A 25,045-nucleotide genomic window follows, 5' to 3' on the forward strand; every position below is an offset into this window, starting at 1 on the left:
GGTTTTCCCACAGGTTCTTTGAAGATGGTGATGAAAATGAAACATAAATCTGGTGTAAGCTGATTCTTCTTCACTCATTCGCCACATTTACACACTAACGGCGGCGAACACGTGAAGGCATGGTACAGTAACTCTCTTCTTTACACTCACAATTGTCACTTTTATAACTGCTGTCATATTTTAAAGGTGTGAAAATGAATGGGAAAGTGATCGAATGCTTATCGTTGGATGCAGTGTAATTGGTGCTTACTCAGACTGCATGTCCACACTAGGTGTGAGTCAGTATTTAAAGATATAAAAGAAAAAGATTTGATTTATTTATTTATAAAGATAAAAAAAAAAAAAGATAAAATAAAATAAAAAGTCTTATACCACAGTATTGTTCAAGCCTCAAATTGAATTGGTCAGAAGATGTTGATTAAATATCTATAAAAGCAGCTCAATAGTGCTATCTATAAAAAAAAAGGCAAATCATTTTCTTTTCTTTTATTTAAAATAAAATGTGCAGTGTAAAAAAAAAAAAGAAAAGTTGACTTAACTTCAAATTTCAAGACCACGTGCTGCACAGCTTTTTTTTTTTTTTTTGAGTAAATAATAAATAAATAATATTCATATGAAATTATATTAATTTCATCAGTTGAATTGATTTTTTATGATCGTGTCTAATTGTATGATAGGATAGAGTCAGAATTTACAGAAAATAGTTTGCACTGGTAATCCAATAAATACTGTCCTGTCTAGTCAGCATGCACTGCCATGTATATGTATAATCCGGTGTATTTATTATATTTTTTGTCTCACACAGTTGAGTATTTACACTATATGTGGCCCTGTGTGCTGTTGCTGCTGAATTGTTATATGCTGCACCACAGTCTTGAAGTGATGACATTCCATTCAATTCAATTTGTACACATCATGTAAAGGAATGAGAATAAAACCCAACTGACTTCATTTCACTAATAATGAAAGTGTTTTTTGTTTGTTTGTTTTTTCTTTGAACATGTTGCTGTTTAACAAAGAAAAAAATGGATAATTTGGGATTATATGGAAGGAGTCTCCAGTGTCAGCAGTCAGAGGTAAAGCTGCAAAGGATATTGCGTTTTGCAGTTTGTCAGTAACAGGTTGCAACGTTTGTCTTATTAACTTCTAGATAAAGTGAAGGAATGACTGTTTATGAAAAAGTTTTTATGAAGATATGGGAAAAAATGCTAATGATTTAAACACAGAGTGTCTTCACTAGAGTCTAATCAAGACTACTGACTTTTGCTAAATAATACTACTTTTTGATAACTCCATCGATAAGGCAACTTACAATAAATTCCTAATTTGTGTAGGACATAGTTTGCATAACATATTTTTTAATATTTTGTTCTTTCTTTTTTTTTTTCATTAATAGTATTTACAAATATTATTTTCCTTTATGATTCTAAGCCTGCTAAATGTATTTAGTTTAATTTGACTCTTCCTAAGATCCGCTGAGGGGAAACATAAGAGTGCGATGGAAATGTTACTGTTAGAACCTATGGTGATGAGTGCCCTCTAAGACATTATTGTGTGGTCACAGAATTTGCAAAACATCAGAAAATGGTGTGGGTGTTAAAATGTTCAAAGCTAAATAGTCCTCCAGTGACTTTAATTTAGTCAGTTCTCACCCTGAAAATAATATGTAGACTACTGCACATGGAGGTTGATAAAGTGGGACACCTGTGTGCGAAGACAGACTCTTGAAGCTCAAACATGAGTATAAAACCACAAAACTAGGTCATCTCCCCTAAAAAGAGAACACAGACTGTGTGAAAATGCTAAACATTTTGCCACCGAGCGAAATGACATCAGAGGACTATACACAACGGTTGAAAAACCTCATCGTCTTGCTTAAAGTATTCTGGTTCTACTTTTTTATCAGCAGTGACAATCCAAGACACAAGCGGTTTTTGAGTTCCCCTATGGGTCAGTCAAATGGAGGAAAGTCTGAGATAATTGCTTTATCAGAGGAGGAAGAAAAGCAGAGCTATGGTAAGTCACAGTGATGTGTATAGCTTTACATGGTTGCGAAGAGTAAACACGTGGAGATTTCTGATGTTCTATATGATGTGTTAAAGAGAGCCAGCGAAAGAAAATCATGACATGGATATCTTCACCGAAGCCTTGCGACTTGTCCTTCTTTTACTGTTCAACTGCAAACTAAGAGGTCAGTGAGCTTCTCATGATTGTCTGTATAATCATTTTAAGTTATTGTACATTCTGTTATTAGACCCTCTGTCTCTCATCTCTTAGTCTGTTATACTGTGGCTTGTACTGGTGAGCTGACAGTAGACCAAGACGTCATAACTATTGGCTCCAACCTGACCGTACACTGCCGATCCAACACTGAGAAATGTGGCAGGATCTTCATCATGAAGTTTAACAATAAGGAAATTCTAAGGAAGACCAGCTGTTCCAATGTGACAGCACAAGTGTTTGTGAACGAACCGAAATTCTCAATCATCTGTTCTGAGAAACAGGGAAGGATATCTCGCATTGTGTGTGGTCGGGACATCGTGGCTAACCGTATGTTTATCTTTTTTTTTTCCCTTTTTTTTTTTTTTTTTTTTAATTAATTCTCTGAATCATGGTGACCTTCGGGACACTATAAAATTTTAAGTTGTTGGAATATTTTTGTTCAAATTTATAGGTTTTCTCAATTTGGCTGGAGGTTAAATAGCAGTAATTAATCTACTGTAGGAGACAGTCAAACTGTTTGCAATCTAGCATTTGACAGAGTTTAGTTCTAAGCATTATCTTTATAAAAAAATTTTTTTAAAAAACCTTGGTATTATTAACATCCATTATGACCTGATGAAAAACCTTGTGTTTGTTTAATTTGTTCATCTTGTGTTTGTCCAACCATGCGTTTGTCTTGTTCATTTATTTACATTAGATAATGTAACAGATTGGTAGGCTCTAAAATCTATTAAGTATATTACTGATGAGGTTAGTGTTGCTATGCTTTCTTGACTCCTTGTTCTGATTATAACGAGATCATAACGAGAATGGTTAAAGCACAGTAGATAATTGCAATCTGACCATCTTTGGCTATTTTACAGCTTTATAGAGGTGTAGATTGTGCTTAAATAAATCCGCAAAAGGTGTGGCTGCCGATTTTCATTCCAACAAAGCAGGACCTGATAGTCGACTGACAACAAAGCTCAACTGGTACAGAAATAGAAACATGTAACCACACCAGCTCTTTGTGAATAAGATTAGCATCTGGTATAATGTAATCTATTTTAATAGTGAAATAGGTCAGAAACGTGTCATTCTCTTCAAGTGAGTAAAACTGGTATCAAGTTTACATATAGGTACTACAGAAACCAAATCAATTCTGTGTACCATTGTACATTAAGGTTCCATTAACAAACGTAATTTACTTCATTATTTAACATGAATCGTTTAGTAAACTTCGGAATTAATGAACGATAAGTAACTAACAAAATATTTTGATTATGTTGTTTGTAATGTTTTAAAGTCATGTGAAAAAATAAGTACACCCCATGGAAATTGTTGGCTTTTTTGACATATTTGGGCGAGCAAACATTTGATTAGTGCCCATTAATGAAGTTGATATACTTGTACAAAACCACAAAGAAAATTAACTTTTTCAATCATTTATTCAACAGAAAAATCAATAGATGTGATATTATTCTGTGGAAAAAGTAAGTACAACCTTAGCCATTGAAGAAGGCTTTGAAGAAGTATTGCCCCCTTTATTCTTTTAGTTGCAAGATGTTTGAGGGTTTCACATCCCCCCACAATATTTCAATGGGTTTCAAATCCAATTCCATAACTCTCCATTTCTTCTTTTTGAGCCATTTCTTGGTGGATTTGCTAGTGTGCTTAGGATCATTATTCTGTTGAAAGGTCCACTTTCAGTTCAACTTCAACTTTGGAAAAAAAAACAAAAAACAAAACTGTTTACATGGGGTGTACTTATTTTTTCACATGACTGTATTTTTAATATAATGAATCAAGTAAACCAAATAAAACACCTGCAGTAATAAACATTTATACCACCCGTGAGTAATAATAATTCTGCAATAACCAACATGAATGATTAAATATGATTACAGTGGTTAAATGAGAAAACTAAAAGCTGGGTGCCAGTATGTACACTTGGAAGTCTGAGTTCAATCAATTATCAACACTTTGTAACATATTGCCATTTAATTTATGTTACTGGTATAGACTTATTTTTATTCATGAATAGAATAACTATCGTTTGCCTTAACTTGTTACTTTGTTATACTTAACGTTTTAGTTTGTTAATGAGTAGTAAGCTAACATTACTGTAAAGCATTACCAGTTTCTAAATTTTGATTCCCTTAAAACACTGATTTGATTCTGACCATAGTTACAGAATGATTCATAATTACTTAACATGATTTAAGATAAATAGCTGGATAATAAACCTGGATTGTAAAGAGTTTCCAAGACTAAACAAAAAAATGTTACTATTTATGTCCCTTTTCTACTCTTTATAGCGATTCCAAGTCCTCCACAAATTAAAGAGATTGCATTCACGAAAGGCTCCCTTTCCCCCACCATCCACTGGCACAGCTCAGACAATATGGAGAATCTGAATGCTAGTCTGAGGTTTAGAACACAGGATACTTCACGCTGGGTAAGAGCTGCATGGTTTTACCGGACGATTGTCACTGCTCCATTACTGCTACACATGATCACATCTCAAAGCAGCTTATCCATTAGAAGCTGGAAAAAGCTGAAGGCAAATTTACTGTTTATATCTGATTAGATGGAGGGAAATGTGACTCAGCTTCACAGAGGGACACTTGTGTTGCTGGGGAATTTGGAGCCACTGACATTATATCAGTTTGAACTGAGAGTCTGCACAGCATCAGTGAAGTATAACTGCAGCTTGTGGAGTCAGCCGCTCAGTATGACCAGCCCTGGAAAAGGTAAAGCCAGTTCAAGGATCCTGCATAACAGAGATATATATATATATATATATATATATATATATATATATATATATATATATATATATATATATATATATATATATAATTCTTCATATCATATGTTTTGGAACATGTAAACCACTTGAGATTTTATCTTTGCATACGGTCATTCTGGGATATCATCACGCCCCCACCTGTAACAATTGTGAAAGGAATTGTGAATGCACGATTGTTTAGCCCTTGTAACACTTAAAAATTAAACTGAATCTAAGAAAACATGCCCAATCTCTGATCTTAGGCAACAGCTTGATTTTAATTTATTCATTTCAAATATGAATGGTTTTTAGCTCTTAAATGAGTAACATTAAGGACAATGATTTACTTAAACTTTTTCATTTTTACTATCTATAATTATATAATTATATAAATTATAATCTATAATTTGAGTAACAGGGCTCCACCAAAGTGAAATTATCTGTCAAAATACCATTAAATAGTATAACTAAAAATAAAAAAATAAAAAAAAGAAGAAGAAGAACTAGAAAGAATGTGAGAACTGCTTGCCTTTTTATCGTGATGTTCAGGAAATTTTAATGAACTTCCACATGCAACTTGTGGAATATTACAAATATTTCATAGGAGTGAATTTAATTACGGTTACAGGGTTGAGTGAATGTTGTGGAACTAAAATGCACATTTTTTCATAATCTATAATGGATGATTCATGAAAAGGGACGTTTGAAGCATGAGATGTTAAACAGATTTAAATTAATGCAAAAATAATGCGATTTCTAAAAGTATTCTAATGACTGAAGTAGATTGTAGTTATAGTGGGCTGGAAAAGGCCAAAATGATGTAAATAGGTTTGATTAATTATTTTGATGGTTATTGGTTGATGGTTGATCATGTTGGTTGTTGTGAAGGACACTTTACATGTGTTTAAAATGTCTTTTTACCAATACTTTGCATACATTTGTAAATAATATAAGTGGGACACAAATGGCAACAAAACTGTAGAATCACTACACATTTTCTCCTTGTTCTAAACCTATTCCATTTCTTTTTTTTTTTTTTTTTTTTTTTTTTTTTTACTAAATTTATTTGAAAATGATCTGTATCTGCTTTGACTACTGATTTGATTTTAATGCTCTTTCACAGCACCCTCGACCAAGCTCGATGTGTGGAGAGTAATCATGCGAAATGAAGACACTCAGAACGTGACAGTCATGTGGAAGGTTGGTATTTACACTGAGGTGTAATTAAAAGAGGGACTGAAGCCATGTGCATACCACAGCTACAGTTTCACATCACACACTTCATTCATAACTAGATATGGAACGGCAAGCTTAAGTCAAACTGCGCCCTCTATAGACAAAAACCACAAACAGCACCATTTCTGATATGATCTCATGTAGTCTAGCTATTAATGAACGAAAGATAGTCGACATTGTCATTTCTTCTTTGAAATTTCAGCATGTACTAACACTGTGAGTGATAAGAGGACTGTCACTAAGCATTATCTCAATGCTGATACAGCTGCAACCTTCATGGAGCTCATATCACCCCCCCCCCCCCCCCCCCCCCCCCCCATTCCCTCCCTTCCTTAGACACTCTAGTGGACAGCTTTAGTGTCAGGCTGACCAAATGTATTAACTCTATTGCCCCCTTAAAAACAAAAACTGTCTCTGGGATAATTAAATCGAGAAATAGTACCTCCATTGTAAGACTAAAAAGAGACTGCAGAAGAGCAGAAAGGCAATGGGAACACACCAAGCTCTCTCTAAAAACAACTTGAAAATACTTAATAACGAAATGAGGTCTGCTAGAAAATCTTGCTTTTCAAGTTTAATTGACAGCCACAAAGACAACCACAGATTCCTATTCTCCACCACAGAAAGGCTGGTAAACCCCTCACCTCAAATATCATCAGACCTTTGCACAACTGAAAATTGCAATGAGTTTGCAGCTTTCTTCAGTGATAAAATTACTACCATAAGCCAAAACAAAGTCAGCACTTGTCCTGCTGGTATGTTTTCCAACTCTCCACCTATTGCTGTTAAATGTAATCTACCCTCTTTCTCAGTGGTCAGCCCTAACACGCTTGCCCTGGTTATATCACTTATGAACTCTTCTAGCCGCTCTCTCGAACCATTACCCACCAGCTTTCTTAAATTGGCTTTAAATTCATTATTACCAGACATCCTGAGCATTGATAATCTGTCCCTCCAGCAAGGAAGTCTTCCACACAGCTATTGTTAGGCCTCTGCTAAAGAGAAACAATCTTGATTCTTCTGTGCTCAGTAACTACAGACCGATCTCTAATCTTCCATTTCTTGGCAAAATAATTGAAAACGCTGTGTCCGTACAGCTCAATAACAATCTCAACATCAATAATCTTAATAAGACATTTCAGTCTGGCATTCGGTCCAACCATAGCACAGAAACTGCTCTTCTAAACGTTTTCAATGAGCTGTAACAAAATAAGGACATGTAATCTGCCAATTCTAGTTCTTTTAGATCTCAGTGCTGCCTTTGACACAGTCGACCATGGGATTATGCTTGAATGACTGCAAAACTGGGTTGGCTTATCAGGCCTAGTCCTAGATTGGTTTAGACCCTACACAAGTGGCAGGGGTTACTATGTTGCACTGGGTACACACACCTCCAGACATCATGCAATATCCTGTGGTGTTCCCCAAGGCTCAATTTTGGGTCCTTTGTTATTTAACTTATATATCCTGCCATTAGCTGGTGTAATTAATCGATATAACATCTCCTTCCATCGTATGCAGATGACATACAACTCTATCTCTCAGTTGCACAAGATGTCCATAAGTCAGTTAGCACCCTTGTAACCTGCATAGAGAGCATAAACTTGTGGATGTCACAGAACATTCTGCAACTAAATTAAGATAAGACAGAGGTACTTATTATCAGAAATGATGCACAGAGAAAGTTAATTATGTCATATCTAGACTCCTTGTCTGTCAAGGCTAATGACTGCGTTAAGAATTTAAGGATCGTGTTTGACAGTGATCTCAGTTTTAAAAAACATATTAGCAATGTTTGTAAAACAGCATATTATCACCTTCATAACATCTCTAAAGTACGTGATAGTCTCTCCCACACAGATACATAACGCATTTGTTACATCTAAAACGTTATATACTTACTTACGATTTACACTGAAGGCAAACTGCTAGAACCTGGCTACTAGTGTCAATTACACAATATAATTAATCTGAGACTAAAGCGGGCCAATGATTTTAATTACATAATGTTAGCTTGCTATCAAACTTAGCTACTGGTTTATCCAATAAACTATTTAACTAGCTTGCTTGTGTTTGGTTTTAATTACATGGCAGTTATTAGCCTAACTTTAGCTAGCTTCTTAGTGAGCATGGCTAGCTAGTAAAGTCAAGTAAAGAGACAATATTAGCCAAACAACGTACTGCAGTGTTTTTTTAGGCTAGGTTTGCTAATGCTGAATAAGTACTTGCCAATTCAATATATAGTGAAGCTAGAAGTTGCTACTTGCCAAGTAAGTATTTAGTTTTAGCTAATGTTACCGCTTGACTTTACTAGAATTGTCTTTACTAGCTAACCAGGGTCACTAACAAGCTAACTAATGTTAGGTGCATTATAGCATTTCATTAGTATGTATTACTTCTCCATCATTTTAATTAGCACAGTGTGTGTTTTTAAAAAAAAAAAAAAAAAAAAAAAAAAAGACTTGAAGCTGTTAATCTCTGACCTCATTAAAAATGATGTCTAGTACTAAGAAAATTTTTCTAAGCATATGCAGCATAAAAATGTTAGTCTTTTAAATGATTAACATGAGACTTGTGGTTATTAATACTTGACTCATCCCCCAGCCTTTAGGTACCGAGGACTATAAAGGAGTCTTGCACCATTATGAAATAGTCTATCAAGAGAAGGGCACGACACACATTCTGAATTGTTCAAGGGCTGTTACGCAGTACACACTTCAACTGCCCCTGGAGGTGACAGAGCTGAATGTCAGTGCTGTTACATCAGCAGGAAGTTCACCACCAGCTTCAGTGAAACTTACCTGTTCAGGTGAGACTTTTTTTTTTTAATGATATGATAGGATAGAATGCATACAGCCTAAGATTTGTAGAGCCTGGACTGGTTTGCACAGAGTTGTTTTTTGTTTGTTTGTTTGTTTGTTTGTTTGTTGGCATGTGCAGCAGTTTAAAAGGATGCGGTTGGCTGGTTTCACATGCCTCAGAGGAAACCCATGTTAGTCTTCACTTTCCACAGTTGGTAGCTGTCTTATGATAGGGCAGAGCTGGCTGGTGGGTGGGAATTGGCAGGTGCCCAAATTCAAAAGGAAATGGAAACTGTATAGAAATGAGGCCATCCACCAGGTAAAGTAGTACTCAGAGAAGCAACCATGTAAGCGGGTGAATACTTATGCAACCATAAGTTTTATATATTGGTATTTTTAATCATTTATTCAACAGAAATATAAATAGATGTGATATTCCTCTTGGCCTCAGAAGCTAGTATTGCCCCTTTTAGCAGAAATAACTTCTTGTAGATGTTTTGCATAATTGTCCACAAGGCTTGCTTGAATTTTTGACCACTCTTCCATGCAATATTCTTTCAGTTGGGAGATGTTTGAGGGTTTTCTTGCATGTCCTGCCTGTTTCAAATCCCCCCACAACATTTCTATGGGTTTCACATCCGGGCTTTGACTAGGCCATTCCATAACCCTCCATTTCTTCTTTTTGAGCCATTCCTTGGTGGATTTGCTAGTGGGCTTGGGATCATTATCCTGTTGAAAAGTCCAGTTCAACTTCGGCTTTTGGACAGACGGCATCACATTATTTTAAAGCAGAATGATGCAGAATTCATAGTTGAATCAATGAATGCAAGCTGTCCAGTCCCTGAGACAGTGAAGCAACCCCAAACCATAACATTTCCACCACTGTGCTTCACAGTTGGTATGAGGTGCTTCTCCTGAGCTTCTCCTGAAAAGCTTACTTTTTTCAGTGCCAAATATGTCTGCTGTTACTGTAGCCAAACAACTCTATCTTTGATTCATCTGTCCAGAGCACATTATTCCAAAAGGCCTGCTCTTTGCCTATGTGCTCATTTTCAAACTGTAGTCCTGATTTTTCCTGGCATGCCTCCCATGTAGGTCAAATTTGTGCAATCTGTTTCTGATTGTAGAAACATGCAGCTTGACACTAACAGTTGTAAGACCTACTAGCAGATCCTGTGATGAAATTTTGTGCTTCTTAGAGACTTCTTTTTGCATCAGACAGTCTGCTCTTGGGGTGAATTTGCCAGGATGGCCAGTCCTGGACAAATTGTCAGTCGTTTGAAATCTGCGCCATTTGTAGATGATTTTCCTTACAGTGGAATGATGTATTTCAAATACTTTGGAGATATTTTTAAATCCCTTGCCAGACACGATTTGGAGAGTCCGAGGCGGATGCATGTGCAGATTTAAAGTTTAATAAGGAACTAAACAAAAGACAACGGCATACATATGAGGCGGGAGCGCATAGCCAGACAGCAAATACAGTGCAAACTGTGAATATATAGACGCAGGTGCTTATTAACAGGAATGGGAATGCAGGTGGTCATGTGACAGTGATGCAGTGGTGCAATGGCTGCTGGAACCTGAAGTCCAGAGTTCCTTTTCCGTGTGAAAATTACAGCAGCCAAAAAAAAAAAAAAAAAAAAAATCAATTTAATGTGTAATTTGATAGAGTGTATCAACTTTATTAATAGGCACTGTTTCAAAGAGGGTCAATTGTTTGCTTGTCCAAATATTGAGATATAATCTTGTGATTAAGGTTATGTATTTAAGGAGCTGTTCTGTGTTATTTTGTCATGAATTGAATCTAAATCAAATTATAGGCTACTTTTTTTATTGAAAGCAAAATCAAATTCTGTAAATTCTGCAGGTATACCATCTCCAGAAATAAAGTCAAGCCATGCAGCAGGGGGCGGCATAAACCTTGTGTGGGATTCACCTCACTTCTCAGATAAGACTTCAGAGCAAATGCTGGGTTTTGTAGTTCAGTGGCAATGCACCCCGTTTCAAGTCCAGTGGAAGAGAAATGAAAAAAGCTACAACTCAGTATACATTCATGGTAAGTGTAAATCCTCCATAGCCAGCAGTCGTGCCTTCAAGCATCTTGAAATGTGTATTGACTGAGCTGACAAGCTGTATGTATGGTATATTAATGCATATGTAGAATCAACCATATGTATTCTTGATGATTCTTGATCAAAAACATTCTGAACTCAATAATAACTGGTTTTATATATATATATATATTTATATATATAATTTATAATTATATATATAATTTTATTTCAGCTCCAGAACCAACTCTGTGCAACATTTCACTCTATGTTGAGAGCAGTGACGGAGTGTCATGTCCTTCTTTTAAACAAATCCATACGATCAAGAAAGGTATGCTCATACAATTTTACAGAAAGACTTCAGTGTTACTCTGTATTGTGAAATTTCATACTCTTTATGTCTCACGTATTAAGCAACATTAATGTGCACATTTTATTCAAGTTTATTTTTAAATGAGATTACTGTTAGTGATGTTCACATTAACGCTGAACAAAAGGGTTTAAAATCACTTAAAAAAAAACTAAAATAAAAAAAAAATAAAATAAAATATTATAGTAATAGTAATTCACAGTCGAAGCATTTGGGTACATTTTTTTCCGATGGATACATCACATCCAATTCCAGATACACCATAAATCATGGCTTTATACATAGTAGCTCATAGTAGTGAGCAACCCATTAATGTTAACTAGATTGCTACAAGGTCAGGCCAGAGAACACAATTCAGATCAAATAACAAAATAAGAATACGGATTATATCATAAAAAATATACACACCACAGATGACCCGAGAGTTTTGTTCTCCACACTCTTACTCACTAAAGTTAACAAGCTAGCTTGCCACTGCCAGTTACAGACACAAATATCTTGCTGAGAGATTACTGTAGAACAAACCGTTTCCCTTAAAACAAGAGCTTATTTTTTAGGTAGGTAGTTGTCATTAACTGGCTCTCTTGGCTCTATAAATACAGTTACACTATGATAACTAGGTCAGTAATACACAGGCGCAAGTTAGGGCAAGTTAGTTGGTTCTCGATGAGCTCTTGTGGGAGAGAGGTTTCACTCTTTCATCTAGTACTCAGTAACAGACAGGTTTTATTCTGATAAATATGTCCGTATTACACCAGTGCGTACTATGCGGTTTGGGGTATAGCCATGATTCGGGCTTTAATGTGCACTGATTTGTTACTCAGATTAATTCATGTGGTAGAGAAGCATGCAGCACATCCCACACTCCACAAATCGCTTGCAATAGCAGTTTTCTACCAGAGAGGGTGTAAGAGAGATATATACAGTTTATCTTATATCCAGCAACTTTAAACTGTAGAGTTTTATTGCAAACCTAATCATACACACTTGAGTCTGATGCTTATGAAGGCTTGATTAGCTAAATCAGGTGTGTTAAAACTGGAGTGAAGAGCTAAAAAACAAGTCATCATTGTAAGGTACTGTTAATAAGTGTATGAATACTGTATGGAAGAATTAAAATACATCATTAAAAACGTCTCCCAGTCGCACTGGATGTTGGCAAAATGATCTCATTGATAAAATTTTTAACTTGGCCTGTAGTGGACTTCAAAACGTGGGTCATGAAGGTCTGACTACACTCTCTATGAAAGACTTACCAAACATAGACCTCGTTATTTATACATGTCATTTTGTGGCTCTGTTCTTCTGTGTGCTTTCACACGTGCAATGTGTGTGGAGGAGGGGGGCAAAGGATTGTGGGGGAGGAAGTGTGATGTGGTGTATGGTTTGAACAAACATGCATGTAAACACGCATGTTTATCACACCACTTTAACTTATTAACATCATGAAATAAATATTTGCTCCCCTGTGCTGCCTGTCAAATTCCTATTAAATCTATAGCTGGAATAATCACACATGGATAATGGAAAGAGTTTACCTGACTTTGGTGTAGAGACTCAAACCCACATTGCGACATCAGGTTTTTCCACCATATACCGAGAAAGTTTACATCCACTTCCAGTAACCTGAATGTGTGAATCACCCGCCTGATGGCTTTACTGAGTAGTTATGTCTCATATCAGCTTAAGAGTATGAGGGGGAAAAAAACAGCTAGTATAAAGACTACTAGAACATTCCATCTAACATCATCTAACAGAAGATCATCTCTGTCACAGTTAGAAAAAATATCAAGGTCTTAGACACAAACCTAACTTGTTTAATATGTTTAATACAAATCTTTTCCAAGCAGTATGATTTCATAGGTGATAGAACAAAGTAAACTCTTAGTCAGTTGGACAGGCGCGTGTCCTCACTGCAGTACAGGCGTTTGAGTGGACTATGTCAATAAGATGCTTTTTTTAAGCATGTGGTTTAACATGTAACAGGAAGTAGAGGCACCGAATGGGTGATGTGTCACTCTGTACAAAAGAACTGTTACAAACAAGCTGTTAAACTTTAGCAGCTCACTACTGCCAAAAAAAAAAAAAACCTCTATAAGACTTTTGTTGTTTACTCATTCTGTAGAAACATAGAGTAAAGTCTAACTGTCACGCTCGAGTACTTTTAGAAGGTGTCGGTTTTGTGTCTCTTGGGCTCTATATTCCCTGTGGTATGTTGTGTGCAGAGCTCTAACTACTAGTGCATTAAGCTCCCCTTAAATAGCTCAGTATTTTCAATTCCTGTACGCACTTCCTAAGCAGCATGATAGTCATGATAGTCTGTATGTAAATAAGCAAAATAAGTGAGTGCTGTATATTGGTGTCTTCAGCAAAAAGTAATAATTGGAGAATGGAGACTTGTTAGATAAGAAGTATAACATTAATGTGTTGGACAAGCACTTGTTTATGGATCATTTTATTGTAAAACATTATACAGTATTACAGTATATGTGTAATTATGATTATATATCACATGTCAACTGTTTCATGAAAGAATTTGCATTTGATAGCGTTCAAAACAGTTTTACTATGAATGCAGACTTTAATACACTGAAAAAGACACAGCACAGTATTAGCATAGTATACATATATACATATATACAAAAATGTTGACACATCCAATACTTATTTCCCCCACTAAAAATCGGTTTCAAAATTTTTAAATGAAAAAATTGTAATCCTGATAGTACTCCGATTTTTATTTATTTATTTTTTTTAAATGTACCTGTAATCTAATTACTTTGTTTTTTTCACAGGATTACAGTTACCAGTTTTTTGTGTCCTAATTACGTAACGCCATTAGATGTATTCCGTTACTCCCCAAGCCTGATCGTTAACAGGTTATATTAACAGCTTAACATGTTTGTAAGCTATACCTGCAAAAGACGCCCAGAAATATCACTTCCTCAACACGCCCTATTAAATTTCATCTATATTTTAATGTTCTTCTTTTAAACTCAGTACTGGTTTCAGTTTAGTTTCATCGGGAAGCCCTTTTCCTACAGAATATAATGACATTTTTTACCAACATATCAGCATCAGATCAGATGGGCTATATAACATATATATTAACTGGGGTTATTCCTACACGTCATTCTATATTAGCTAAAACAGTGTATTCCAGACACTGTAATATACAGTCCAATAAAATGACTGACATGACGGATTAGGACCAGAACCTCCCATAGATGGACCAGTATTACACCATTACGTCTCATGTAAAACTAATCCAGTCCGAATAGGGCTATAGTTGCACTGAAATGACTGATGATCATTTGCTCATTTAATATATGTCATAATTTGAAACCAATATAAAATCATTAAACATCCTTTCCTCTATTTACACGCACTGACACAATTCCAACAGGTTTGGAAACGAATAAAAGTGTCCCTGTTACAGAGATCTTAAAAGTGCAACCTGCTCCAGGGAGAACAAGAGGTAAGTCTGCATTTTGTCACTTTAGAGGGATTTGTGGAGATTTAACAACAAATTTCGGCACCTTGTGTAGATCCATTTATTTGTCGGGGGGGGCGCAAACAAACTTATACAGCCCATCACCACAATATTTTTGCTTTTAACTTCACTCTAAACCATTCCCTGTTTTATATATTACTAATGGTTTACAGTGCCTTATTCAACATACACAGTAATAAATCATCTTCTTGATATTATCTTGAGATAAAAAATAACATTGGTACACCAAAACAGAAGAAAACAAAAAAACAGAAGTGCACATGACAGAATTCACATGCCATTATTTAGCAACAGCCAGGGAGCTGTCTAAACATAGCTATGCATCAATGTAATGCTGATTTAGACTTTACTCAGGAGAGGGAATTATGTCATTTTTGACCTTGGTATATTTAAGATACAAAATGGCAAAAAATCATTTTGAAAGACCTAGTCAGCTAATATTAGGATATACATGATCTTTAAAATTTCTGATGTATTTGCTTTCTCAAAACAGCAAACTGCATGCGTAGGGTTATAGACGTGACCACATAATGTGTCTATTTGATGACTGAGCCAAAGCAAATCTCACTGAAAAGTAGAGAGCACTTTATGGTGTGAGCAGTCAAGCTTTCATGAAGGCGTCCAAGTCAAACACCTAGGGTTAGGGTTAGGTGAATAAAAACCTACATACCCAGCAGTAGCTATTTGATTTTACTACCCAAATTCACTAATGTTAGCTATATTATGTACAGTTGAAAGTTTGTGAACCCTTTAGAATTTGTATTTCTGTATTTATGCCTCTGTGAAACAGGATGTCATGGTTGAACAATTTCCTGTTACTAGTCATCCAGGTGTACTAAAAAAAAAAAAAGATATCAATGGGAATATACTTTAAATGTATTTTACTCATATGAATTCATAGGGGTGCCAATAATTGTGGCTTTTTTATTTTATTTATTTATTTTTTTTATAAACCTGTGTTGTGTTTGCAATTGTTTGATATCCATGAGAGAAGAGTATTTTTTTAAACAAAATATTAAAAGGATAAACAATAACGACAATTTGTCACAACCTTCTTTGCTCATATTTACCAAGGGTGCCAATATTAGTGGAGGGCACTGTATGACAACATCAGATTTTCACACAAGTCCTAAAAGTAGATACAGAGAACCCAATTAAACAAACGAGACAAAAATATTATATTTGGTCATTTATTTATTTATAGGAAAATGATCCAATATTACATATCTGTGAGTGGCAAAAGTATGAGAACCTTTGCTTTCAGTATCTGGTGTCACCGCCTTGTGCAGCAACAACTGCAACTAAATGTTTGCGGTAACTGTTGATCAGTCCTGCACATCGGCTTGGAGGAATTTCAGCCTGTTCCTCAGTACAGAACAGCTTCAACTCTGGGATTTTATTGGGTTTCGTCACATGAACTGCTTGCTTCACGTTCTTCCACAACATTTCTATTGGATTAAGGTCAGGACTTTGACTTGGCCGTTCCAAAACAATAAATTTATTCTTCTTTAACCGTTCTTTAATAGAACGACTTGTGTGAGCTTAGGATCATTGTCTTGCTGCATGACCCACTTTCTCTTGAGATTCAATTCATTGTTCTGATATTTTACTTTAGAATTAACTGGTATAATTCAGAATTCATTGTTTCATCAATGATGGCAAGTCGTCCTGGTCCAGATGCAGCAAAACAGGCCCAAACCATGATACTACCACCAGCATGTTTCACAGATGGGATAAGATTCTTATGCTGGAATGCAGTGATTTTTCCTTTCTCTAACCATAACGCTTCTCATTTAAACCAAAAAGTTCTATTTTGGCCTCATCCATCCACACAACATTTTTCCAATATCCTTCTGGCTCGTCCACGTGATCTTTATCAAACTGCAGACAGGCAGCAAGGTTCTTTTTGGAGAGCAGTGGCTTTCTCCTTGCAACCCTGCTATGAACACCATTGTTATTCAGTGTTCTCCTGATGGTGGACTCATGAACATTAACATTAGCCAATGTGAGAGAGGCCTTTAGTTGTTTAGAAGTTACTCCGGGTTCCTTTGTGATCTCATGGACTATTACACGTCTTGCTCTTGGAGTGATCTTTGCTGGTCTCCACTCCTGGGGAGGGTAACAATGGTCTTGATTTTCCTCCATTTGTACACAATCTGTCTGACTGTGGATTGGTGGAGTCCAAACTCTTTAGAGATGGTTTTGTAACCTTTTCCAGTCTGATGAGCGTCAAAAACTCTTTCGCTCACTCACACCTGATTGTCATCCTATTGATTGAAAACACCTGTCTCTAATTTCACCTTCAAATTAAACTGCTAATCTTAGAGGTTCACATGCTTTTGTCACTCACAGACATGTAATATTGGATCATTTTCCTCAATACATAAATGACCAAGTATAATATTTTTGTCCCATTTGTTTAATTGTGTTCTCTTTGCCTAGTTTTAGGACTTGTCTGAAAATCTGATGATGTTTTAGGTCATATTTATGCAGAAATATAGACAATACTAACACAAACCTTCAAGCACCACTGAATATAAAATTTAGCACTAGCAGACTAGATGTATTTGGGATAAGATATTGTACAAACCAGCAGCCGAGTTTGATAGGTCCTACGTAACATTAGTATAATCATTATATTGTATAAGTGAAGCCAAAGTTGCTAAAGTATTTAAAATTGCAGTAAATTATTTTCATTACACCACTAGCCCAAGCACGCTAGTTAACAATATGCTAAATGTTATGTTGTAAAAAGCAGTAGCCAAATTCAATAGCTAGTTAGCATTACACTAACTACTCCTTTATGAAAACTATTGCTAGCGAGCCTTATCTTTCACACTACCCGACTGGTAGCTGTTGTGTGACAGAGATACAGGAAGTGAATTGGCAATAACTAAATTGGTCATGATTTCAGTTATATGTTCCTATTTACATTAAGTCATTTAAGACTCAGATCTATGTACTGAAACCACGTAGTGGTGGCACCACATATCTGAACAGCTACAGATACAGTATGTGCTGAAAGTACTCTTCTTTATGTACATAAGTTTAATACTACAAGCTCAGTTAAATACATCATAGAGATACTTGTTACCAAGTCAAGCAAACCTCTGTGTTCTTTTTCAGATAGATTGGTCGGGATTTGCCTCATAACCGCGATTCCTATCATTATCATTGTGAATCTAATGTACTTGAAATGTACACGACAAAGGTAAGGCGAGGCAAGGGAAATTTATTCATATAGCATAATTCAAACGCAGAGGTCATTCAAAGTGCTTTCCGTAGAGAAAGGAAAGAAAATAAAAGGTATAAGACAAGTATATAAAAATGAAAGGTAATCATAAAAGACTAATATCGTTAAGAATAATATCATTAAGTTAAATAAAATAGATTAAAAGTCAAATTAACAGTGTGATGATAAAAAGAGAGATTAAAAGTGCGATGCTAGCTTCTAGCTTAGTTACAACTACAAGATAATAGCAATGTTTTTAATCTGGATTTCATAAAATTGGTAACATTTGGGGCATATCAATGGCCTGCTAGGAGTTTGTAAGGCAGTACTTTTACTGAATTAAGCATTTGGCTATGAAAAATCTCTTGTATAATCTGCATAGATAGTCTCTGCATAGTAAAATGGTCATTTCCAAACATTATCAAATGCAACTTCAAAACTTCCCCAAACTCTTCGGCCTGCAGAGTATTGTATTTATACGTTGTTTATTAATTCTATACTGTGCCTTTGGAATTACTTAAAGGTTGTTTTTTTTTTCAAATCTATCTATCTATCTATCTATCTATCTATCTATCTATCTATCTATCTATCTATTTATTTATTTGCAGAATAAGGAAGGTGTTTGTGTCAGTGGGACCCTCTTGGCTTTTTCAGAATTTACCTAAACTTGGAAACAGCAATGCCATCAAATTACTGAAGGTACCTACATGTTCTACATGCTTTAGAATGTCTGTAATCTCACTTCACTTGTGCCCTGTAATGAGTTGGCACCCCTGCCCTGTGCTCCAAGTTCCCTGGGATAGGCTCCATCGCAACCCTGTGTAGGATAAGAAGGGGAAAAAAATGCTGGATCTGCTTGAATACTTTCATGTATACACAAACTTTGCTTAATTCTGCAATTTTCAACATCTCATGCGACTGAATTTGTAACAATTCCTGTGATTCATATAAAAAAAAAGTACAAAAGTTTGAGATAGCAGTTGTGCCTTTTCTTACAACGTCATTTGAAATTGAACAAAATCCAACCATATAAGCCTTGTTGGTTTAAATTCATTCAGTGTTTGATGAGGGGTTCATCTTTTTTACACAGAACAGTGTGGAGCTTATGTAAGGGTGCTTTCACAGTTGGTATTTTCTCAACCACCAGAGACCGCTTTACATGCAAAACCTATGGAAAGAGGTTGCAAGGCAAGCAGAATGTGACCACTGCAGGGTTCTGTGTCAAATCAGAGAGCAGCTTACAAAGAAAAAAAAAGTACAAACATTTCAGAAGTAACACTCCGTCACATGTTGGGGGGCGAATGAGAAAAACAGACATGAAGGAGTACTAGTACTGGTGTACGGAGTACTGGTGAAAAACTGAGTCTACACCGTGAAGAAATATAAGGAGATTTAGAACAATTTACGGAACGATACGAAACTTGTTTATTTATGTGACGGTTTCCATTAAATTGTAAAAGCAACTCCTCGTGATTTTCTTAATTGAACACAAATATCCTCCTTATCATCAAAACAATCTTTATTTAACCTTTATTTTTGTCAATAATAAATCTAATCTAGATAGCAAACTAGACTACTTAGATAGCCAATACTAGCTAGGATTGGTAAGAACATTGTTATGTTTACAGTGTGAGCTGGAAAGAAAAAAAAAAAAGTCTAATGTGAAAGCAGCCTAAATTTGTAAAATAAATAAATAAATAAATAAATTACAGCTTGGCCGAAAAAAGAAAAAAAGCTTGGAATATGACTCAACTGTTTATACCATAGGGTACCAAAATACTATTTTTGTATTTCCTAAAAGTTATTTAGTTATTTACTGTAATTATAAAAGTTAAAAGTTATTTAGTTTATACACATGTTCAGGCTTGTTTTTGTTCTTAGGATGAGCGGTGTGGTTCTGATCTGTGCTGGCAACCCATGGACAACGACCCACCCTTATCTCCAGTTGAGGACTACAGTCCGCCTTTGGAAAGGAAGGACTCGTACCCCATTGCACACAAAGAAGTAACCACAGAGCAGACGATGGTTGTGCAGGACTGGACAGTCTGTTCTTATAAACCTCAAATCATGATTTCTCAAGGAGCAGAGGCGGCGTGTGAGGTAGACGAGAAGGAAGAAGATGAGTCTCCTTGGGTGGACTTCTCCTCACCTGTCTTCAATATGTTTGAACAACATTTTCTTCCAAGTCAAGGAATGTGTGCACCTCTGCCAAGCTGCTTGACTGTGGATGGAAGACCTGTATCTATGGATCTTGTTGATGGCTTCCCCTTTTTTACTCCGACTGTGGTCGATGGGAACATGTGGACAAACGATAGGCCTGCAGAAGCTGGAAATGGTGAGCAGAATAAGCATCAATGCCAGACAGTGTTACCCAGTGACCTGATGAGATGCTTGAGAGAGCCTTTTTTTAATGACAGACCTCCTTTCTCAGTCCAGAGTCTGCACACTCTACAGTTTGATGAGCAATTGCTATAAAACGTTCTACAACAAAAGGTTCACATCTGTATGAAAATCCTTGAGTGCGAAATTGCACGTTCCCCTACATCAGCCATGTGTAACAAAATGCAAATTATATGGGAACTGAGCAAAACATTTACATTTACTACACCCTTTCATCCAAAGCAGTTTACAGTTGAGCTGAGCACATGAGGGATAAGGGACTTGCTAAAAGCACCCAACGGTTGCTGGAGTTGAACTTACAACCTTCCCATAAGAAGTCTAGAGCCCTAACCACTCGGTCACCGCTGCCCTGGACTTATGTATAAGTGCATCACAAACTAAATAGTCATCATGAGGTTCTTTAAGACAGGGGTTCTCAAAGTGCACTCAGTGACCTCCATAGGTTTTTTTTTTTTGTTGGCTATCAAAATCCCCCATCATAAGTTATAGTATATTGATTACTGAGTTATAAACCAAACCTCAATAACTCAAAAACAAGTAGGCCTATAAATAATGACAACTTAGATGAAATGTGTTGTGTGTGTGTGTGTGTGTGTGTGTGTGTGTGTGTGTGTGTGTGTGTGTGTGGAACGTTCAAGAATGAAAATCTCTTTACCTCCAACAAATAGCTAAAAATAATAATAAGGAGTCTAATATTTGAATAGATACTGCAGATTATGTTGGTTAAAAGAAATTTGTGCTGAGGAAGTCGTTGTATTTTATTTTAATGTATTTTTAAAGTCTCTGGCTGAAATGCCCCCACCCCCATAGAGTCACTTGTATAAACAAGAGTTGCACTGATTTTCAGCATTAATGTATGGGTTTTTTTTTTTGGTTTTTTTTTAAATAATTGGTTCTTTTGTTACTGAATTCATTGAGAGTGAAATGACATGAGAGGTGTGCAGAGACTAGAAACAGATCAGATAACAATACAATATCAGGCAGTGCTAACCAATGACCCAGTGAGGTGGTTATGACTTGGAGACTTCCTTAAATGACAGACCTCCCTCACCACACATATCAACACAGTTCATTCATTGTGCACCAAAAACATAAGACTGTATCTCTTATGCACTTCTGTAGATAACTTAATTCTGAAATAAGGCATTAAAGGATAATGATAATAGGATGCCATAACCTACAATTTTAGAACCTGATCTCATGAAAAAAAAAAGAATTCCAAGAAGTGAGGACAATGTGGTAGAATTGAATTCTGTTTCATACTAAACAAATCATATAATGAATTGAATTGTGTGAATTGTTATGGATTTGCAAGAGTAATACCATACCATATTGGTATTTTTAAAATTTTCTTTACAGAATCTGTAGAACATTTCAAGTGCAATTCATTTATACAGTTGGGTATATAAGTATTTGGACAGTGACACAATTTTCATAATTTTTCCCCCCTCTGTACAACGGCACAGTGAATTGAAATGACGCAATCAACATGTGAGTGAAGTGTAGACTTTCTGCTTGAATTCAAGTTTTTAACAAAAAAAAATTGCATCCTTAAATCGTCCCTCCATTTTCGCAGGCTACTAAGAGTATTTTTAATGCTTGGATGCAAATCCTTTGCAGTCAATGATTGCCTGAAGTCTGGAACCCATGGACATCACCAAATGCTGAGTTTCCTCCCTGGAGATGCTTTGCCAGGCTTTTACTAGAGCTGCCTTGGGTTGCTGTTTGTTTGTGGGTCTTTCTGCCTTCAGGTTTGTCTTAGTAAGTGAAAAGCATGCTCAATTGGGTTGAGGTCATCAGACATTTAAGAACTTTATTTGCCTTAAGAAGCTCCTAGGTTTCTTGAGCTGTACGTTTTAGGTCATTATACATCTGTACTGTAAAGCACTGTCCTATCAGTTTTGTAGCATTTGGCTGAGTCGGAGCACAAAGTATAGCTCTATATAGTCTTCAGGATTCATCCTGCTACTTCCATTAGCAGTCACATCATCAATAATCTCCAGTGACCCAGTTCCATTGGCAGCCGTACATGCCCATGCCCTAACACTTCCTCCACATGTTTGACAGGTGATGTGGTATGCTTTGGATCATGATCCCTTCTCCATACTCTTCTCTTCCCATCATTCTGGTACAAGTTAATCTTGCATCAGAACTGGGCAGGTTTTTTTTTTTTTAGAGGTTTTCTTTTCTCAAAGTCTAATCTAGCGTTTCTGTTCCTGAGTGTTATCAGTGGTTTATCTTGAGGTAAACCGTCTGTGTTTACATTCATAAAGGTATCTCTTGATTGTAGACTTTGACAATGATACGCCTACCTCCTCCAGAGTGTTCTTGTTGTGAAGGGTTTTTCTTCAACAAGGAAAGAATTCTGCATTCATCCGCTTTAGTTTTCTTCCAGGCCTTTTGGTGTTGCTGAGCTCACCAGTGCATTCCTTCTGTTTAAGAATGTACCAGATTGTTGTGGCCGCTCCTAAACTTTCTGCTATCTCTCTGATTATGGTCTGTTATGTTTTTTCAGCCTAATGATGGCCTCCTTCAATTGCATCATCACCTCTTTGGACCACATATTGAGAGTTCCTATGAACAGCTACCAAAGGCAAATTCAACATGTGGAATCAACTCCAGACCTTTCATCTCCTTAATCAGTCATGAAATAATGAGGAAACAGGCCACACCTGGCCATGAAACTGCTTATCAGTCAATTGTCCAATTACTTTTGGGCCTGTGAAAATGGATGGAGTCTGTGAAAAATGGCTGTAATTCCTAAACGGTTAATGCAATAGTTTTGTTAAACCCATTGAATTAACGCTGAAAGTCTACACTTCAGTCACATCTTGATTGCTTCATTGGAAATCCATTGTGGTGGTGTACAGAGGCAAAATTACGAACATTGTGTCACTGGACCTGATTGAATGATTTTCACATATAACACTCATTTTCAATGTATTATTTCTTTTCTTTTCTTTTTTTTTCAATTTAGCACAAAAATAAAACTTTTGGAAGACATCAAGGATCAAACAATGGTCATTTTCATGTAAAATGCCCTGACACTCCTCATGTCATCCTTTTGAATGTAATCAATCTATGGACGCACATAATCTGATTCTTCTAACAGATTCTTCTCAATTCCTACCTTGATGAAACGTCTGTATGTTTCAATGAGTATTTATAAGCCTCTATGTATGTGTGAGTATTTATAAACCTCTATGTATGTGTAGTTTTTACATGCCCAATTGTAACGTTTAAAAAGCAGGGCAATAATGATCTACTCATAGGATCTACAAGAGTTCTCGTTCTACTTCATTCTTTGTGAATTTTTTTACACATTTGAATTTTCTAGCCATTCTAGGGTTTTATGGTGTAATTTCTCGAAAATTGCCTCACACAATGATATGGAAAGTGAAAGGCATTCATACAGATGTGATGACGCAGTCATCTGCCATAGACAGATGAAATGAAATGAAATGGTCCAGACATTGACTGATATTGTATAATGTGTTTTGATTAATTTTTTTTTATGTTGAGCATGCTTATGTTGTTTGTTTCTTTTGTGAGACTGAATCGCTGCTGTTGTACTAATTACAGACTTGTTGATTGTTGTTCTAAGGGCTTGTTTCTCTACTCACTTTTAGTCATGTTCACACTTTGCAGAACCACATGGGCCACAAGCCAGTTTTTATAACTTCCTGAGAAAATTCTCACGCCAAGCATGTGAGAAAGTGTAACATACTATAGAATGTGCATTTTATTTGCATTATACATGCTATTGGTTTATAGCGGCAAATTCACAAATTCACAAATTCCCAATGAGTCCAAAACATTTTGTCTATGAAATTTGTACATTAAGCATCGATATATAATGAAAGAGTCAAATTAAAAAAAAAATAAAAAAAACTTATGAAGATTAAGAACATTAATTTGTATTAGTAGTGATGGATGTTGGCATAAAAGCGGCAGATTTTGATTTAAAAAAAATAAAAAATCCTCAGTAGTACAGATCAGTTTCTTTCCCAATCTTCAGTGAAAGCATTGATACTGATACCATGAATATGGTTGGCTTTAAGATTTTGTCTTCAATTTTACATATCGGTATAACATGCCAATAGTCTATATGTGTCTATCTATGTATATTTGACAATGCAGCAGATTAGATCTCCAGTGGTTAATGTAGAAGCTTTGGCAACCTTTCTAAAAAATATTAATCAAAAATATTCATTAAAAAAAAAATCATCTTCAGGAATCGACTTAAGTTTGCAATTCTGAAACTGCTGTTTTTAGGTCTTCTTTTTCTCCATGGCTATGAGTGTGTACAGTGCTTCTGAAACTTTTTTATTATGTGAACATCTATCTGTCTCATTTGTGTCGAAAGCTCTTTGGGGATGAATGACAAAACGATTTTACATGTGCTTACCCTCATACGTTAAGAAAAGGAAAATTGTTAAAATCGT

The 25,045-nt window shown here is 35.9% G+C and overlaps 1 protein-coding gene across 1 annotated transcript; it reads left to right on the forward strand.

Annotated features, from left to right (window-relative positions):
* On the forward strand, positions 1-24,203 carry il23r (interleukin 23 receptor). Its single transcript, XM_017480603.3, has 15 exons — positions 1-122; positions 1,020-1,076; positions 1,907-2,016; positions 2,103-2,191; positions 2,278-2,550; positions 4,521-4,660; positions 4,793-4,955; positions 6,117-6,193; positions 8,834-9,038; positions 10,901-11,089; positions 11,320-11,415; positions 14,861-14,932; positions 18,095-18,179; positions 18,809-18,899; positions 20,082-24,203. The coding sequence occupies exons 4-15, from the start codon at positions 2,128-2,130 to the stop codon at positions 20,673-20,675; spliced, it is 2,049 nt and encodes a 682-aa protein (XP_017336092.1). The 5' UTR covers positions 1-122; positions 1,020-1,076; positions 1,907-2,016; positions 2,103-2,127; the 3' UTR covers positions 20,676-24,203.
* Positions 24,204-25,045: the final 842 nt, after the last annotated feature.

Source organism: Ictalurus punctatus, chromosome 11 (assembly GCF_001660625.3).
Source record: "Ictalurus punctatus breed USDA103 chromosome 11, Coco_2.0, whole genome shotgun sequence".
NCBI lineage: Eukaryota > Metazoa > Chordata > Actinopteri > Siluriformes > Ictaluridae > Ictalurus > Ictalurus punctatus.

Bases quoted from the DNA above. Each gene is read 5' to 3' on its own strand.
- il23r (XM_017480603.3), top strand. From the start codon at position 2,128: ATGGATATCTTCACCGAAGCCTTGCGACTTGTCCTTCTTTTACTGTTC. The intron at 4,956-6,116 runs GTAAAGCCAGTT...GCTCTTTCACAG, and splicing joins TATGACCAGCCCTGGAAAAG to CACCCTCGACCAAGCTCGAT. The intron at 11,416-14,860 runs GTATGCTCATAC...CAATTCCAACAG, and splicing joins AATCCATACGATCAAGAAAG to GTTTGGAAACGAATAAAAGT.